This window comes from Pogoniulus pusillus, chromosome 11 (genome assembly GCF_015220805.1).
Source record: "Pogoniulus pusillus isolate bPogPus1 chromosome 11, bPogPus1.pri, whole genome shotgun sequence".
Classification (NCBI taxonomy): Eukaryota; Metazoa; Chordata; class Aves; order Piciformes; family Lybiidae; genus Pogoniulus; species Pogoniulus pusillus.
This window is the reverse complement of record NC_087274.1, coordinates 23,941,983-23,960,372: the sequence shown is the minus strand read 5'-3', so window position 1 is coordinate 23,960,372 and position 18,390 is coordinate 23,941,983. Positions and strand designations below refer to the sequence as shown.

At 36.6% G+C, this 18,390-nt stretch overlaps 1 protein-coding gene across 1 annotated transcript in view; it reads left to right on the top strand.

Moving 5' to 3' along the window:
- The window catches only part of JAKMIP1 (janus kinase and microtubule interacting protein 1), a 182,588-nt gene that overhangs the window by 62,549 nt on the left and 101,649 nt on the right, over positions 1 to 18,390 (top strand). Inside the window, exons 9-14 of the mRNA XM_064151471.1 lie at positions 1,783 to 1,842; positions 8,250 to 8,378; positions 9,754 to 9,882; positions 11,283 to 11,366; positions 15,070 to 15,132; positions 16,271 to 16,369. Coding sequence (XP_064007541.1) covers positions 1,783 to 1,842; positions 8,250 to 8,378; positions 9,754 to 9,882; positions 11,283 to 11,366; positions 15,070 to 15,132; positions 16,271 to 16,369 — 564 coding nt within the window. The remainder of the gene's footprint in view (positions 1 to 1,782; positions 1,843 to 8,249; positions 8,379 to 9,753; positions 9,883 to 11,282; positions 11,367 to 15,069; positions 15,133 to 16,270; positions 16,370 to 18,390) is intronic.

Here is an 18,390-nt window from a genome sequence, read left to right as displayed (position 1 = left end):
ATAAACATTTTAAAGTATGGTTTCATTTTTGCTTTGTTTCCTATTTCACTCATGGAAAAAATGTTAACTAGGATACTGCCTTGGTTGGCAGTGCAAACTAATTGGTGCTCTTCTTTCCACATGAGTGCGGTGGAATTCTGCGCTTCCATTATGCTTTTCTGCTATTTTTTTTTCTGGCTCAAACCACACTTTTACAGAATACAAATCTGTCATCATTATCAAGAATGACCCGCATGTCACACACATGATTAATACAAAAATCAGCTTAACTCCGGCTGAGGCCAATATGATAACACAGGAATAAGAACAACAGGCAACAGGCTTGTCTGAATTGATTAACAGTGTCGTTTGTAGGGTATCTTTGATGCTTTAGAAGCCATATCAACTTGAGGTCTCTCAGAAACAGCTATGTTCTGGACTTTTTAATTGTCATTATTGCTGTTCTGGTGGATTGATGTGTTACTGAGGTAGTAAATAAAGCAGATGTCCTACAAATAAGATTAGAAAGAGGAAGGAGTGGGGGATGTTGCAAGTGTTTATTCTTTCTGCACTGAAGTGGAAGGGAAGTCCAAGTGTTTTGACTCCTGCTTGGGAGTCAGGAGACTCAGGTTAAAGCAGGGACTGTACCTTAACCAGGTACTTAGGGAGAGAGTGATTTTTCACAATGCTATAGCCTTAAATTGTGTGGTTTCAGCTGTATTACATTAAATATATAGAATATAGTAGATCTATTACATTATATTAATTATTCTGCAGCTTGGAATACCTATTCCATTCTATTTTAACATTATTCCCCCCCCCCCCCCCCCCCCTTATTTTGAAACCCACATGTGTTAAAGGAGCTATATATTAAATTGTGCTCTTCTGAATTATCTAAGATTTTCCTAGATTTCATTTGTGGAACCATGTGCTGATAAAAATAAGTTATTTTACTATTTTTCAGTTTCTGAACTGAATATAAAGCAAAAATACTTTCATAGAATGATAGCATGCAGTGAACAGTAGCTGCTGGAGAAGCACATGGAACTATTTTAAAAACAGAGGTGTTGCAAACAAAGATGCAGAGCTAAGGAAAGAATTAGGAAAAAGACAAGGAGATAGATAACGTGCCTCCTGTCTTGGGGTTTTTTCTCCTTGCTCCTTTATATTTTTAACCTTCTCTTCCTCCTCCTTTGGAATTCAAGGGAGTATTCTTAGACTTGTTCATTAACCCTGCATTTTTCTAGTTGTAACCTCCTCCTGTTATGATCTAGGTAATTGCAGTCTTGTTCCAAACCCACAGCTAAAAGAAAAAGACACTAAGTAAGCTGACAGACTGAGAGTGCCTTTGGGTTTCAGGCTTTCACCCTGCAAGGCTAAGTGTGCTTATATTCCAGAGTATGCCTTATACAGTGACTTCTAATTACTGAGACTGGACTCATTTTTGGCTACCGACCTGCTTCTTCAGGATGGTTGAACACTGAAGTGAGAATGTGAATTCTGTTTCCATAGTGAGCTGCTTGGTAAAAGAGTCAAAAGAACAGAAATCTGTGTCCAGTATTTAGCAAAGCCTTTTCTTGCCAACTTCCCATCAAGTGTGTAAAGTATGTGGCTGAAGGTTTGTTTGCCAAAGGAATAAAGCCACAGTATGGTGTGGGGTTATATTAACATATAAAGAATAAAGACATTGTCTTTGTGTTAGTTTTATCATAGGCTTTCAGAAAATGTTGATGATATTTGTGTTAGACATACCTAAATGTGGTTTAAAATAAAGCCATACTAAAATGTTCTATTTCCTTCCAGGAAAGGGAACGATTATTGCGGTCTAAAAAACAGAGGAGGAAAAGTCTGAAGCCTCCAAAGGTGAGCAAATCTTGGGTTTTCCATGAATTTTTATTGTTCTGAAGAATGCTTGTATCAAACACTGCCTGAAATTAAATCTCTATTTAAATTAATGGTAAAAAAATCTTGTAATCTCCCAGTTTTCTCTGGTAAGTGCTTATTAACCTTTTCTTAGGATAATTCAGGAGCTGTTAAGTTTTGCCCTGCAGACAAGTGTTGTAATTTTGAGGTTTGTTATGCTTAAATATAATTGCAGTTTTACCTATTGTGGCCTAAATAACTCAAGTTTTTTGAGACCTAAATGATGCAATGGTTTGAAGCAGCTAACATTACAAAGAACAAATATTCATCTCTTTTAAAGGAAAATATACCCTTTAATCATACCAAGTGACTGCTTAATTGCAGCTGAAAACTTCAGCTCATGGTAGGGATGTTATTGAAATGATCTTGCTGTATGTGATATATAAAGAGTAAGCAAATTCTATTTTTTACTAGCACTTGTTTTACTCTAGGTTGCAAACTACAAGGAAAAAATGAGATGGTAAGAACAGATAAAAATTACTTCAGAGTGAACCTTTAGTGTTTATTATGACAAATGCTTAACATAATTAATTTTGTTGAATAATGGAGGGTTTTGTTTTTTTTTTTGGAAGTTGAACATAACCTGGAGTGTGAGAGGGGATGAAAATAGGGTAAGGGGAAAATGGAAGTTAAGAACGGAGAGTTGTCATCTATATGGTAGCTTAAGAGAATTTCTGTCATCAATGTGTACAGTGTGTTCAGTGCGATGTATTCCCGGTGACCTCCAGGTGGTTCTTTTTTATTGCTCTGCATTCTGTTCTGCCTGTATTCTGAGAGATTCAGCCACTGAAGTTCTCTGCTTCGCAGAAGATGATGCTGCCAATGATGATGTGTCTTTTACATATGAAGCGATGTCCATTGCAAGTGTATTTCTATCTAAGATCTGTGTGAGAATTTCATATGGTGATGATATCCCATCAAAATCAGGGATGTATCTGTCCCAACCAGCCACTCAGGATGAGGAATTACAGACATATATCTTTGGATTTGGTTGTCTAAGGTTTGTTGAATGCAAACTTGGCATCAGCACAGTGAATCATCAAGTTTAGCTGTTGGAGTTGCATCTGTTTGCACCTGTGTCCCACTCTTCCTTGATAAGGTGAAAAAGGAACTAGATGATGAGAATTAGGTTTCATGAATTTGGTTAAACTGTGAATAGAAGACATAGAAAGATTCATTTTTTGGCATAATAAACAGGAACTTGATGCACAGGGTTAATTCATGGAGAAGAGTAATCTCAGGGGTGACCTCATTGCTGTCTACAACTACCTGAAGGGAGGCTGTAGCCAGGTGAGGGTTGGTCTCTTCTCCCAGGCAGTCAGCAATAGAATGAGGGGACACAGTCTCAAGCTGTGCCGGGGTAGGTATAGGCTGTACGTTAGGAGGAACTTCTTCCCAGAGAGAGTGATTTGCCATTGGAATGGGCTGCCCAGGGAGGTGGTGGGGTCACCGTCCCTGGAGGTGTTCAAGAAAAGACTGGATGAGGCACTTAGTGCCATGGTCTAGTTAAATGGATAGGGCTGGGTGCTAGGTTGGACTGGATGATCTTGGAGGTCTCTTCCAACCTGGTTGATTCTATGATTATGACTGTTGTAGGCTCTCCTAAAGGGCTGCATTTACACCCCAAGTTTCTTTGTTTCTGATGTGCCCTGACTGGACAGTGTCTAATTTGTAACATAAATGTTTTCCTGACAGTGATTCCTGCAAGTGGAGCAAAATCCATGGCCTGCCTTTCTCTATCTTCAAGGCAGCTTGTGTGAATGATCCATCAAGTTAGTACAGAGAACTTTCTAGCCCCACTGGGTCCCCGAAGGTCTTGAAGATATCAAGGACTGAATTTTTAATGTAATTTTTTTGCAGTCAGATGTCTGGTTTACTCTGGAGCTCTGTAGGTGCAGTAGGTTACTGTTGCTAGTGTAGCTTTACCTGAGCACTCTTTTAATTGCCAAGGGACATAGGAAGCCATAGAATAGTGTTAGCAATGGGCTTGGGTTCCCTAAGGAAGGGAGCAGCATGGCGAGTTGGGACTTTATAATCTCTATGGTTGCAAAGTGTTTAGAGCAGTAGTATTGTGACTCTGCAGGTACAGTGGGATAGTTTTCTCTGAAGTGAAGCTGCCTTAGCTGATGGTGGTTTATTTATTTCCTTTTACAGTAACATGCCATTAGACTTGTTAGGAAAAAAGAGGTACCAGAGATGAATCTTATTTTGCTGTTTAGGAATTCTTTTCAGGTCCTTTTTTTTCTTTTGCCTTCATTTTTATTTCCCCCATGTTTTTGTAGTGAAGTAACCAATATTTTGGAGGTTTTGTTTATTTTTGGCATGTTGAATGGAGTTAGAGTGTTTCCATGACTGATGGAGTCACACACCTGAAAATGGGGCATAATTGCCCAGTTCACTTGCAAACTGCAGGTCTCTCTGGCTTTGATTGTTATTATTTTTAAATGTTGATAAATATTCTCTATTTGTGGCAGTGGAAAGCCTGCACCTTGGAGTGATGGAGTTCATATTTCTTATTTTATGTTTTTCCTTTTTTATCTGTCTCTGTGGTTTGGTGTGCCTGTATTTTTCTGGCTGCCAAGAAATGACATATAAGCATGAAGGTAAGGAGTGACTGATTAGCTCGTCTGATTGCATTACAGGGGAATTCACCTTGGATCATTTTCATCATGTTAGATTAATTTTTTGAAAATGAGATATTTAAATGTAAAGTGAAACTACTCTAGCAACAGAGAAATCAGATTATTTATATGTAGGCATATCTAATCCAAGCCACTAAAAAACATAAGGGTGTATTAAAATTTGCATAGAGTGTGGGCTGTGTGTCGCTATTAATTTATCACAGTCTAGACCTCGATGTTTGCTGAGCACCATACCTCAGCAGAAATATTAATACTTGAGTTATAAAGACTTAATGCATAATTTCACTTCAAAATTTACATGAGAACATTGCTATAAATCCATGTGAAAAATGCCTGCTATTAAATGCAGTCACTTGCCGCTAGAATTTAAATACAAAAATTTCAGCAATTTATATGCTGAATTATGAGTTCTGAAGTTGATTTAGAAGTAGCAAATGTGCAAATCAATACAAAAGAGCCTTTGAGCTCACAGTTGAGAATATTCCCATTTTAAAGAAGATTCTGAACAAAATTTGAATGAAAATAGTGTATAGATGGGTACAAAAATCCAGAGAGTTTTGGACATGTTCATGTTGACTGTTCAAAACCCACTGTGATTCAGATTTTGAGCTCCATGTGGAATCCCCTTTGGAGCTGGTGTATGTATTTATACCTTATTATTTAATGTAGTGTTGGTCAACAAACTTGTATGAATCAGAGGTCTTTTTTTTTCCCAACTCTTTTTAACTCGACAGCTGTTCACATATTGGTGTCTGTTGTAGTTTTGCTGTGAATCACTTCTTGTGATTCTTGCTTCAGGCACTGGATGCTCAGCAATAAAAAGCAGCTATTATGTAATGATGTTGTGAAGCAATTCATACATGTGCAATTAATATACAATGGTTAAACACCTTATCTCTATTTCTAGCTGGTAAATGTATGATAAATGTACAGCTCTAAAGAGAATGGAGTCATCAAAAATAAACAAGTGGTTCACTCATAACTCCAAATATTATAGGCAGTCTGTATAGCATTTAACTCTTGCTTTGACTTTTTAACTCTTGTTGATTTTTAACTCTTGGAAGGTGTTTTTTTTTTTTTTTTTTAACTGTGATTGGAAATACTGATTTTTAAATACATGATTTTTATTAATTCCCACCCATCTAATAATCTAAAATGCAGCTAGTGTCTTTTGTCAAAATAATGGCATTGCTTTAGGTAACTTCTGTAAAGGAAATTCACTGCTTTTTAGCTGTTCTGTTCTTGCTGTTTTGTGCACTCTGTGGGTGTGTGCATTCAGGGTTAAAGGAAGATACATCCCCAAGCTGAGCTACCTACAAAAGTGACAGTAGTTTGAAGTATAGAAAAAAGCACCTTAGGTATGATTAGCCTTACTGCCAGTTTTAACTAAGCTGCTGGTGACCTTCATGGTTCTGCATTCTCTGTGCCATATATCTGACAATACACAGGAGTTCTGCTCTCCATCTTTTAGAATTCCTTTCTACCAACTCTTTCAAAGCCAAAGCTTGACTTTGTTTCACTTGGTCAGCCCTCAGGCCTGCACTTACTGCAGGTTTTGGTTGAGTATTGCTCAAGAGCTTTTGTAATTTTTTAAATTAAGCACTCTTGAAACAGTAGGCAAGAGCAAGGTCAGCTGTGCTATAGTCCTTGGAATTGCTTGTCCTTGTACTGGGTTCCTCTACAGCATAGACTAAATGTTCTGATAAGGTGGTACAGGCAGAAGAGGAGGATATAAAAGCACTGACGTAAGAGTCTGTATACAGCTTTCTTTTGGCTTTGCTTTCATCACCTCTGAGTAAGAGGTATCTGCCCTGCAAATCGAGGATGCAATTTACATGATAGCAGCTTGATTTTTCTTTACCTGCCATAATCTTCATTACCTCCATGTAATCTACATTCATCTTTCTGAAATTGTATCTCATCATCATTTTGGAGTCAGAATGTTCTTCTTGCTGAGTTGACGTGGCAATCCAGATTGTACATCTGGTAGTTTTCCTTATAACCTGAAGGCAGCACCATTTCTTTAGCCCTGTTTTCAGCTCCCAATACTTACTTGCAATATTACAGTTAGATGGTTGTAGGCTGCAATCAGTATTTAGTGTGGGAGATGTGATGGATGTGCCATCTCCTAGGGACTAATGCACCTCAGGTTTTGTCCTTATGAGAGAGAAGTCTGAAATATTTGTAATTTCAGCGTGAGAGAACAGAGTTTTATGGATGAGTCATTGTATTTCTCTAACAGAGTTTAATCCCATTCCCTGTGTCCTTTGTTTTAAGTAGGACAGAATGGTGAACAGACTGATGCAGCATGTGAATGCTGGAGGAAAGGATTAAATTATCCCAAGGAAGTGTTTGTTTTAAGCACCTTAGACATAGATTTGCCTGGTGACAGGATTACAGTGCTTCTTAAGTAATGTGTTTTTCTTTACAGGGTTTTTACTACTGTAACTGTGATCCTTTTCTTGTGAATGCACTAAATAGTGGTCTAGCAGCCTGCGAAATGAAGGTTGTTTCTAAAGACTGTTCAAAAGCTCTTTGCTTTTCTGCATCATATTTTCTGTATGCATATGGATAAGCACAGTCTATTTGGAAAAGATGTGGCTTTTAGGGTTGTTGGTTATTTTGAGTGCATAACAGCCTTCCAGAAGGAGATTTTAGTAGAACTGATTCATTTTAAAATGTAGCATGAATTTTTAAATTGTCATTTGAAGTGTTTATCTTCAGTGAAACAATTAAGAGGCTCAGAAGAGGACCTGCTAGTTTGAAGTGTTGGTTTGGAGCAAACTCTTGAAAAAAATGAGGAAAAAGGTATTTTAAAAATAAATGGGAAGCAGCAACTTAGACTTTTAAGTAGGATTTTGAAAAATGTAAATTATTTTAATTAGTATGAAAACAAAATTTGTTCCATATTGTTCTTTGGAATAATTTGGTTCCACATCTTGTATGCTGCATCACACTGCATTACAGATGCCTCTACTCTGAATCTTCTAAGATCTATATGATTTTGGTAATTAGCTTTAATACCTTTGCTAGAGCATTGCTGTGTTAAGAATTGCACCCAGTTCAGGCCTTGGGGGTTCTAATACAAATGATGTTGAAAAAGTAGCTACTTTGATCAGCAAACAAGGGTTTACAGTTGAGCCTTTTGCCTTCTGAAATACTGAACTAGTGATCAGGACATTATTGCCCTCTGCAGCTATCTAAAAGGAAGTTATAGTGAGGCTGGAGTTGGTTTCTTCTCCTGAATTACTAATGATAGGACAAGAGGAAATGGCTTCAAGTTGCATCAGGGGAGGTTTAGGTTGGATGTTGGGAGGAAGTTCTTTACTGAGTGGGTGGTCAGGCACTGGAACGGGCTGTCCAGGGAGGTGGTGGAGTCACCATCCCTGGAGGTGTTTAAAAGGAGAGTAGATGTGACGCTTGAGGCTGTGGTCTAGTGATTAAGGATGCTGGGATGAAGGTTGGACTGGCTGATCCTGGTGGTCCTTTCCAACCACAGCGACTAATAGTGATGGGATGTTCTGCTGAGGGATTTGGTTTAGTCAAGGACTTGTCAGTGTGAAATTAATGATTGGATCTGATGAGCTTGAAGGTCTTTTCCAATCTAAGAAATTCTGTGATCAGAGAAGACCTGGGCTTGTGCTTGCTGGGCCTTTGGGGGTTTCCAACTGTTTTGCTAATAATTAAGAAAACCTAACTTTTCAGAGGCATGTTGTGGAGACATTTTTTGGATTTGATGAGGAATCTGTTGATTCAGAAACATCATCTGTAACGTCATATAACACAGATAAGACAGACAGGACACCAGCAACACCAGAAGAGGATTTGGAAGATGTAAGTAATAGCTGATTTGGTTCTTTTTTTGTCTATAAAAACTGACATTAGGTGTAAATGTAGACTTTTTGTTTCAGCTATTCTGCCACAGGGATTATGAAAGATTAAGCAGGGAATTGCTTTGTTTTCTTTCAAGTCCAGTAAACACATCCACAGCTATTACAATAGAATTCATAAAATAATATTCTGCCTGACAGATTTGGCAGACAATAGGTTGAGAAATGAAACTGTTTTTCTCAAACCCTTTCTTATTAGTCAAAAGAAAATGAATACACATGCTGCCTTGCCAAAAGTCATAGTTACTAGACAATAGTTTGCCTTTCAACCTTATAATTTATTTGACTGTTTTGATATGACCAGGATTTTCTTCCTGTACTTAACAATACTGAGAGAGGCTTTTGCAATTCATCAAAGCTTAAATGATCATGGGTAGTAAATATCCACTGACACATTTTGTCTCAGCTCTGTGATATACAGCGCAGATGGCCTACTTTAAAAGATTGCAGGGCTGAGGACAAGGTATGAATTAGATGCTCTTTTTCATCTTTATTTTTTGTTCACTAACTTGTGCTTAATAATCCTCACTCACAAGAAGCTTCCTGTTTTTCTAGGTTTAATATCTAGCAATATTGTTGACCTCTTTTCCTTGAAGCTTGAGTTCCTGGAGCAAAAATTAATTAAAAGGAAGGACATTTCTTGCCTTTATAGGATTATATGTATAGCATTATAGGAAAGACTTTGAAAATGTTTATGTCATTTACTCAGAATTTAGCTGAAATGAAGGTGTTGAGAGTACTTAATGTTAAAAGCAAAACAAAACCAACCAAGCAAACAAAACCAACGCCAAAACAACACCACAAAAAACCCAAACCCAACCCAATCCATCTTCTGGATTTTGAAATGTAATTTCTGTGTTAGTGTGCTTGTGCTAGTAGAATCTTTCACCCTGACAAAATAGAGGCAAAGAGTAAGGGAGTGGTGGACTTATAAACAGAGTGGACTCTTTCTGAAGTCGTCATGGCAGTGGAGTTGCTGAAGACAGTGCTGCGTAGAATTGTTCCCTCTCATCTTTCCCCAGTCAATTTCTTCCCATCTCTATACATTACTGCCTTATGTAGTCACTTATATGCTCCTGAAATTGTGTGGTCCAAACCAGTTACTGAGCTCTGCATTTCTGCATCATCTTCAAATCATCCTTCCCTCTATCTCTACTGGTTTTGTTTTCTTTTAAACCTTTACTAGCCTTGGAGACTCGATACGAGTTGCGTTGCTTGTTGCATTTGTGAGTCTGTCTATACCAACAAACCCGTTATCATACATGTTTATCTTTACATGCACAAAACCACTTTTTTTTCCCCCCCTCCTCTTCATTAAGAGCACGCCTAAAGAAGAAGCTGAATTAAGGTTCTGCCAGCTAACAAGAGAGTATCAAGCTTTGCAAAGGGCATATGCCTTGCTTCAGGAACAAGTTGGTGGAACTCTGGATGCAGAGAGAGAAGCAAGGGTAATTTTTTAACTGAAATTTCTTTTAAGTCTGAAATAATTTTAAAAGCTGAAACAAACTGAGGATAGAAGGAGATATCTTTGCAAGAAACACAAAGTACAATGTTTTGTTTCTTTTTTTCTCCAGAATTAGAGGATGATATCAAGAAGGTAACAGTTTATATTCATCTGATGCAATCAGAACAAAAGTATCATTACACTGTATTCTAGGATGCATAATGTATTGCACATTTCAGTGGTGAGAACAGTGTATTGAGAGTGATATCCAAACTGAGCCTGCAATTTGCATAGGAACAGGGTAGATTTCAAATGAATCAGGTAAAAGGTTGTTACAAATACATAGGGACTTTTATTAGATGAGTGCATTAAAAAAACCTTACCAAACTCTTACAGTGGAACTGTTCCTTCAAGTGTTTCATGGAATACATGAAACCACTGCCTGTTTCCTTCACTTTTGTGGGAAGGCAGACATGGATATGAGTATTTTTTAATAGTTCTTTTAAATTTTCTTTTGCAGGCATTTGCAAACTGTCCCTTTACTAAAGCTTGTGATTTTTTGTTCCTTTTTAGTGGTATTTTGGTCTCTTATGTCACATCCATCTTTTGAGTGAGTCAGAAGATCGCTTTTTGCATGCATGACTTCATAGGGTCTTATGTTCTGGTGGGATGAATGTTTCCTGTTATTTTTAGATGAGGCTGAAGCTAAACAACAAGGACTCAAAGATGCAGAAGAAAATCCCCGTGGGATTTTTTGACTGCTTAGGTGAAAGAATACCTGAAGCAGGCTGGGAAAAGTACTTGCAGTAGCTCAAGGAGCCTCAGTAATTGCAAGTCTCTAGAGATATCCTTTTTGTTTAGTACCTTGTTGCTTCCAGTCTCTTGGATTGGACTCAGGGGTTAGTACCTACTATAGCACAATAATTAGTTGTAGAAAACTGACTAGTGGATGCTGTTTATGGGATAAACTATTTAAAGTCAATATATTTTATTTATCTATAGGACTTTTTCAGTGCTTATTACAATTCTCTTTCTTTTTTTAGCCAGTTCCAATTGTCCTGAATTACTAAAGATTATGAATAGCTTCCTAGAGCTCTGCTGTGGGTTTCTTCTCCTTATATTTCTTTTCCCTGAGAATTATTTTTTATTACTTAATGTGTGATGATAACATCACTTTAGGCAGTGAAGGAAAAAATAAACTGTGAAACTGATGGTTTTAAGCATTTTGCAACATAAACACAAAAGCAGTTATTTTAATGAAAAACAAGAAAAGCTGACTGGACATCCCATAAGTATGTAGAAGATATCTTTACTTGATCCCATGTGTCATTTAATCTACTTGTATAGATGCACCTGTATGTACAAGCATATACACACTTTTCTGTACTTTTTCTCTTCCCCCAGACACGTGAACAACTGCAAGCTGATCTTCTCAGGTGTCAGGCAAAAATTGAGGACTTGGAGAAAGCTCTAATTGAGAAAGGACAGGTAAAAGGCTCTCTTAATGTCCTCTACAACATCATTTTCTCCCTTGCATGCAGTGGTGCCCTTGCCATCTTCATTGCTTGCTGGTGTGCTAGCGTGACTGATACAGCCTAATTGTTGATCCACAAAGAGGCTACTTACTTAAATAAAGAGAAACATTACATTGGCTAAGAAAATCCCATTAGAGGTTAATTCTCTGTCATGTAATATACTAATGCATAATACTGAAATAACCACGTGTAGATGCACTGAAAAGTCTGTTCCCATTGTGATTTGGTGCAGCCTTTTCTCCCGATTTCCAGTTTGTTTATATTTGCTATAAATACAAATGAAATCAATGTTTTATATTCGTACTGCAGAACATTTTTAGTGTGCAGCATAGAAGAATTAAAAGCAAAAACCCAAATCACTTCCACACAGTCTTCAGCTAGAGTAACAGACCTCCCAGCGTGTCTGGCTAGCAGTGTTAACTCTCCTGGGCTTAAATTCTTGGAGGACTCAGCTACTTCTAAATTCCCACACCATCACAAACAGTAAAATTAGGCTTTGTGCTTTGGTATATTGTGTAAATACTTGAAGATGTGGCTACTGTTGTATATTTAATAGTAGCTAGAATCTTTATGAAGGCTGATTGTTATGAGAGTGCCCTTAGAAGATGTTTGATTACATAACTTCTAGAACACACCAGGAAGACTGGGGGAGATGTTACTTTACACTTTATTATTCAAAATAGCAATTTTAAGATTGCAGATAGCACATGATAATAAAATAGAATTTAACTATCCGTAGATACACATCTCGGAGACTACTGCTCCTGTAGCACTAAATAGAATCACAGAATCAACCAGGTTGGAAGACACCTCCAAAATCATCCAGTCCAACCCATCACCCAGCCCTATTCAGTCAACTAGACCATGGCACTGAGTGCCTTATCCAGTCTTTTCTTGAACACCTCCAGCAACTAATGCTCCTGGAGCACTAAATAAAAACCAATTATGAATAACAATTAGTTCATAGGAGCACTATTTTAATGGTTTATTATTTGGAAGAAAAAGTCTTTCTTTAAGATTTTGTGTAACTGCAAAGGATTGGGGATCACAGACAAGTTAAGGATTGAAATTATTCATATTAGCTTCCACAAAAGACTGCAATTTGTTTATTAAATTGAATGTAAATCAAATATTACTAAGAAGAGATAATATTTTATCATTTTAAAAACGATGGCTTATGAGATTTTTGAAGAATAACTGCAACTGAAGACCTCTTAAGGATCTACTGCTGATGTTTTAGTGTATTAATAATGAAGGCATTGAGGGCAAATTGCTGTGTAATTGAAAGCATTAACAAAATAGTTGACTCTTGCAGTCTGAAATAGAAGTACTGTGTGTGTGAATAAGTGCAGATGCAATAAATTCTTTCTGTGACTTTTGGTTCAGGAATGGTATGTCAAAAAGCTATGCTTGGAAATTAAAATTTCATTAGTTGTTACATTAGGAGGTCCACAGCCACAGTTTTGACTTTGTGTCTCTTAGTAATTGTGAGAAGGCCAACAAGGATGTGACAAGGAGTGATATGAAATTGTCTCTAGTGGGCTAGTTCCTACTCTAAGCATTAGCTTTCCAGAGAAATGGTCACAGTGTCTTCCTGGGAGCTCTAGCACCTTCTCAGTTCTCTTCACCTGTTAGTATTTACATTTAACAAAATAAATGGTTGTGATGAGAAAATGACTTGTTTGTGCACTATGTCATTTTTTTTAAGTTGTTATTACTTTGTCATTTAGATGGTCATGGTAGTCGTGATGATTTAACAGTACTTGTGAAATGCTTGTTCAGGCAACCAGTCCCTAACCAGTCCCTAAAGTGCTTTTCAGAAGGAAGCACTGAATCAAAAAATCCTTGTCTATTATCTCAGGGATTTCTAGTCTTGCTTTACAGCTTGAGGAAACAGAAACAACAACCACAATAATTTTCCTGAAGCCAAATTCAGAGCAGGAGATGAGACTCTTATTGCTAAAGAACTGTTTGAAGGTTGATGTATAATAATTTCTGTGCAATTTCATAGGAAGTGTCACTGGCTATTGTTAATTTCATCAGATCCATCTGGTAGGATTCTTCTAGATGTAAAATAAGACTTAAATAATCCATTTCTGCAAGGTAAATGGAGGTGCATACATAAGAAACTTTATATTTAAGGGAGGACATCCTAATAAAATATTGATAGTGGTAAATAGTACATCTCAAAACGTTGGAATATATAATGTGCCAGCAGGATTTAATTTTTTTGAATGCTTATCTCTCTTGTGACCTCATGTGTGTATAAATGGAGTTTCACCAGAGTTAAAGTTTTCTCAGAAAACTCAGTTGAACTTCATCAGGAAAGACACAAAAACTAATTATCAACAGGGCAAAATAATCTATTTATTCTCCTTGTGTGAACTGGAGTAGCTGAACCTGTAGATCTGCTGTTAACTGTTAAACCTGCCTTTTACCATCGGTGCTCACTGGAATATCCACCCTGTCTGTGTGTGCCACTCATTCCTCGAGCTTAGTGAAGTGCTAGTTAATTGTTAAACTAGATATTGGCTTTCATTTTTAACGTTTCTTTCATTTCAAAAGTTCTTGGCAAAGGTCCTGCCTACTCAGTGTCTTATTCTTAGCATGATACTCAAAACATCATACCATTGGTTACTCTGCATGGAACTTGATCTGCACTTTTGTATTCTTGTATCTGAGGGGGAACGGAAGAAAGAGCAGTAGAATATGAAACTGTAGTGGACAATAGGTAGGAAAAACTTACTTCAAACTTAAAAAATAATTGGAATAAATATTATATCATAATGGTTTAAATTTCTTTGGTTGCACTTCAGGGCTGGTTAATGCTCAGGGATATTCAGATTTCATTAATTTCTCCTTCAGCATCAATGTCCAAACACCTTGCTGACAAAGTATCAGCCTTAATGCTTTAGTAAAGACATTTAGTTTTTAAATAACTCTCTTTTTTTCCTTAGGAACTAATTTGATGTAGAGTGCATATGGCATATTAAGTGTTGGGTATTGTCTTATTACACTTATTTAACTGATGTGAGCTAGGTTATGTGAATACTTTCCTCTACATGGAGAGGAAAGTGAATTTGGCTGTTAATGATCCATTAAGTCTGAGTGTCCATTTACAGCTGGCAGCGAGGATTTTGTAGCCTGGACTTGTAAAACAGTATTTGCTGAGGCCTTTTTAAGTCAGGGAAAAAACCTAAACGACCAGATGAGCTTTGGAACAAGTGATTGAATGGAAATACAGTTTTCAAATGGAGCACACAATGTCTTATGTCACTTCCCTGACTATATAGCCTTGAAGAAGTTTTGAGTTAAGAAGAGTTTTCAAAATGACTTAAAATATCATGTAACAGCTTTGACCCACAATTGCTATATGTAAAGTCTTTAAAGTATATGCTTAGCTGGAACATATTAGGAAGCAAAAGATTCAGCTTCAAGAAAAGACAAGAACTTTTGTTTTCTCTATAGTTTAATGAGATACTTGTCTTTGAAATGTTTATGAGAGCTTTATTTTTCCACTGTGTGGCCATTTTTCTACTTGAATGTACAATGATGTCTGAAATCTTCTGATTGTTGAGGTCATTCATTTGTCCTATGCAATCGTATCATATAATTTATATCTTTTTAATCCCCCCCCCCTTTTTTTTTTCCTGTAGGATTCAAAATGGGTAGAAGAAAAGCAGCTGTTAATCAGAACAAATCAGGAATTACTAGAGAAGGTGCGTGTTCAGAATCTGGGAATATTTTCGCTATTGCTGCTCTTTATCATAGAAGGATGCTAAAAGGAAACAAATGTACTAACTGCTGGAATATTTAAATGAAAATTGCTTATATGTTATTCCCCTCCACAAACAGCAATTTGGATTGAAGTCTCTGATTAAAGTACCAGTGGTTTTTTGTACTCTTTGGAAATGGAAGCTGCTTTTTATTGTGGAGTTACTATTGTATAGCCAACAGTAGAACCCAAGCTGGCTGATGTTTCTAGTGTCCAAGAAAATACAATCTCACAGTTCCATGAAGATGATTACTGCCTGATCACTCATGAAATTTCCTGCTTGCTCAGTCTTCCATTTCCCCCACACAGCTATATTAATATCCATTTAGATTGTTGTATTATTTACTGTCATTAACTCAGAGTTGAGCATTGATCACTGTTCTGCATTGATCTTAGAAGGAAAGTTAGGTAGTACTCAACAAGCCAAAGAATTGTTATTGTTAATTGGTAGAGTAATAGTAGTATAATAAGATAATCAAAGAGAAGTTCTTGACTAAAAGTAGCTACACTCAGAGCTAATTTATTCAAGCACTCCAATAGCTATTATAAACATTATAGTATGTTATGGCAGGTGTTACACTTCTCTTTAGTTTCATATAGATATAAAAAGATAACACAGTTAAGCTAGACAGCAGAGCAAAGCTGTTAGTTAGCTAACGAATAGTCAATTTGTAATTTCTGTTAATTGCTGGCAAATTGAAAAGCAGGCATTGAAACTCCTGCATTATTGTCTTACTTATACCTTAAAGAAGAGATGTGTAGTTATGCAAAGACAATGAGAACAGTCTGCCCAAATATTGGTATAATCCAATTTACTTTCAAAAGGGAGTTTTTATTGCTTAACTTATGTAGATAAAATATTTACATCCATTTACTTGGTACTTCTGGATTACTATTTTAAGAGAACATCAGTCATTTTCTGCTGGCCCTTCTCATAAATACTTTTTGGTGTAGTATTCCTTCTTTATCCATCTAATGGGAAGCAGAAGTAATTTAGTTTTGTTGAAAGCTCTGGCCCATAACTCTGTACAGTATAATTTCCATTGCTTACAATATGTTATGGTGATGTGTTTATCTCATAGATTTACAGAATGGAACAAGAGGAGAACCAGCTGAAGAATGAGATGCAAGATGCAAAAGACCAGAATGAGCTGTTAGAATTCAGAGTGCTAGAGCTTGAAGTAAGAGATTCTCTCTGTTGCAAACTCTCAAATGGAGCAGAAATTATGTTTGAACCCAAGCTGAAATTCCTGTAAAGATTACTGATGTCTGGTGCATGTTTAAGGGAAATCACTTAGGTATCTATTTTTTAAATGTTGTATCTTGGGATAATGAAATTGATGCCACTGCCTTAATATGTTTTGGAGAGAGTGCTCACTAATGTTTATAAAGATGTAATATAGCTAATATATATATTGCATATAGTTTGTTTTCCATCTAATAAAATATTTTGTTTTGCAGTATTTTGCCTTTTTTATTTGTTTCATTTCCATAACTGCTCCTTTCCTGCATGTAAAACCACTTGGTATGTACCCTATAGCCCTTGTTGGCATTGTTTAAATTAACACACCTTCTCACCTCTTGCATGCAGTGATCTGACTAAAGATCCGACACATTCATCACATCAAAGTATAATTGCTTTTAATGACATTGGTTTAAGATTGACAACATTAATGCAAAGTCAAAAGATCTTAAGAGAACACAATTTGATGGCAGCTTTGAAAGAATTTGTCTTACCCAGGGTCCATTTTCTGATGGTCTAAAGTGAACTGGAAATAACTGACCTCAGACAATAAAAAACAAAACAAACCAAAAAAACACAAAAAGGGAAAAAATATTATCTGAGAATGTCACAGTTTAAGTGGTGAAGAACAAGTAGCTACTTGTAATATGTTATCCACAGCAAACAACCTCCAAACCTTGCATAAATTAAAGAACACCAAAAAGATTTGTTAATAACACCTTGAACACATAGCCTGTGATTACAGCAGAATGCAGCGTTTCTCATCACCTTGTATAGGGGACCCATGTCAAACCTAGTAACATTAAATGAGCTGTGTGTGATGCCCAGTTGGCACACAGTTCTGCTGCTTGGTAACACTTCAGTTTCAAATATAATCAGCATTCTTAACATCCCTTAGAATAAACTCTCCAAGAAACTTCTCATTGTCACTCCTCCATGATTTTCATCACCGAGCACGTTTCACCCAAAACTTTGGCATGTGTAACTTCTCTGATAAAGGTGAAAATGTCCTGTCTTCCTGTGATGTGGATGTTCTGCTTTTTGTCTTTCACATTTCTTAATCCTTTTTTCAATCCTTTACCATATTTTGATGCTGTAGCATTTAGGCTATTAGCATTTCAGTAGACGTTCAGAAAAGTAAACATGCTTTCTAATAGGTATTTTTACATTTTATTAAGCAACTGTATAGTAAAGCACTGAACTATTTAGCATTTGAATTGACAGATACATGAAGAACTGCTGCTTAAAATGTGTTTTTAGAAGGAAATCACTAAAAAAAGTATTTGTGAAGGGCTTCAATATGTCCTTCATGACACATGAAATCACATGAAAAACAGCTCAGTGTGATGTGTCGGGTTTTGTTATGTGCCAAATATTCAAGACTTGTTTCACAGAATAACAATGGAAGCCTTTTTGTGTGATTGCAAGAAAAGATGTTTCTGTAGTAGCCAAGCATAGAGACACAAATGTGACTGACATGCTTTAGTAAAATCATGAATGCTTTGATAATCGAGACAGGATTTGTGGAGAGCTATTAAATTAAAATTAGTCTAGAGTAGAAAACAACCACTTGGTTATCATTTAATGCAAGCAGGTAAGTTTAATGGAAGAATAACTAATAACTGAACTTTTAAGCTGGTTAATGAATTTGGAATTTAAAAAACTGAACTTTCTGTTTTAGGTTGCAACAGCTAGGTCATTCCCTGCACTTTCTTCTTTCTAAATTGTTCTTTGTTCTGTGAAAGAAAGTAGTAAGTAGGGTGTAGATCTGCAGGTTTATAGGGCTCCAGGCAATAATTTGGCCAGTGTGCAAGGGTTCCTGCATCTGAGGAGCATCAGTTTGCTTGGCAGAAACTTTCTGTGCATGGAATTAGTTTGAAACTAATGCCACTTCTGTGCTTAACTATAGCCAAAATCCTTCCAATATGGTGAAAGTGAGAGGAAATAGCATGTATTTGG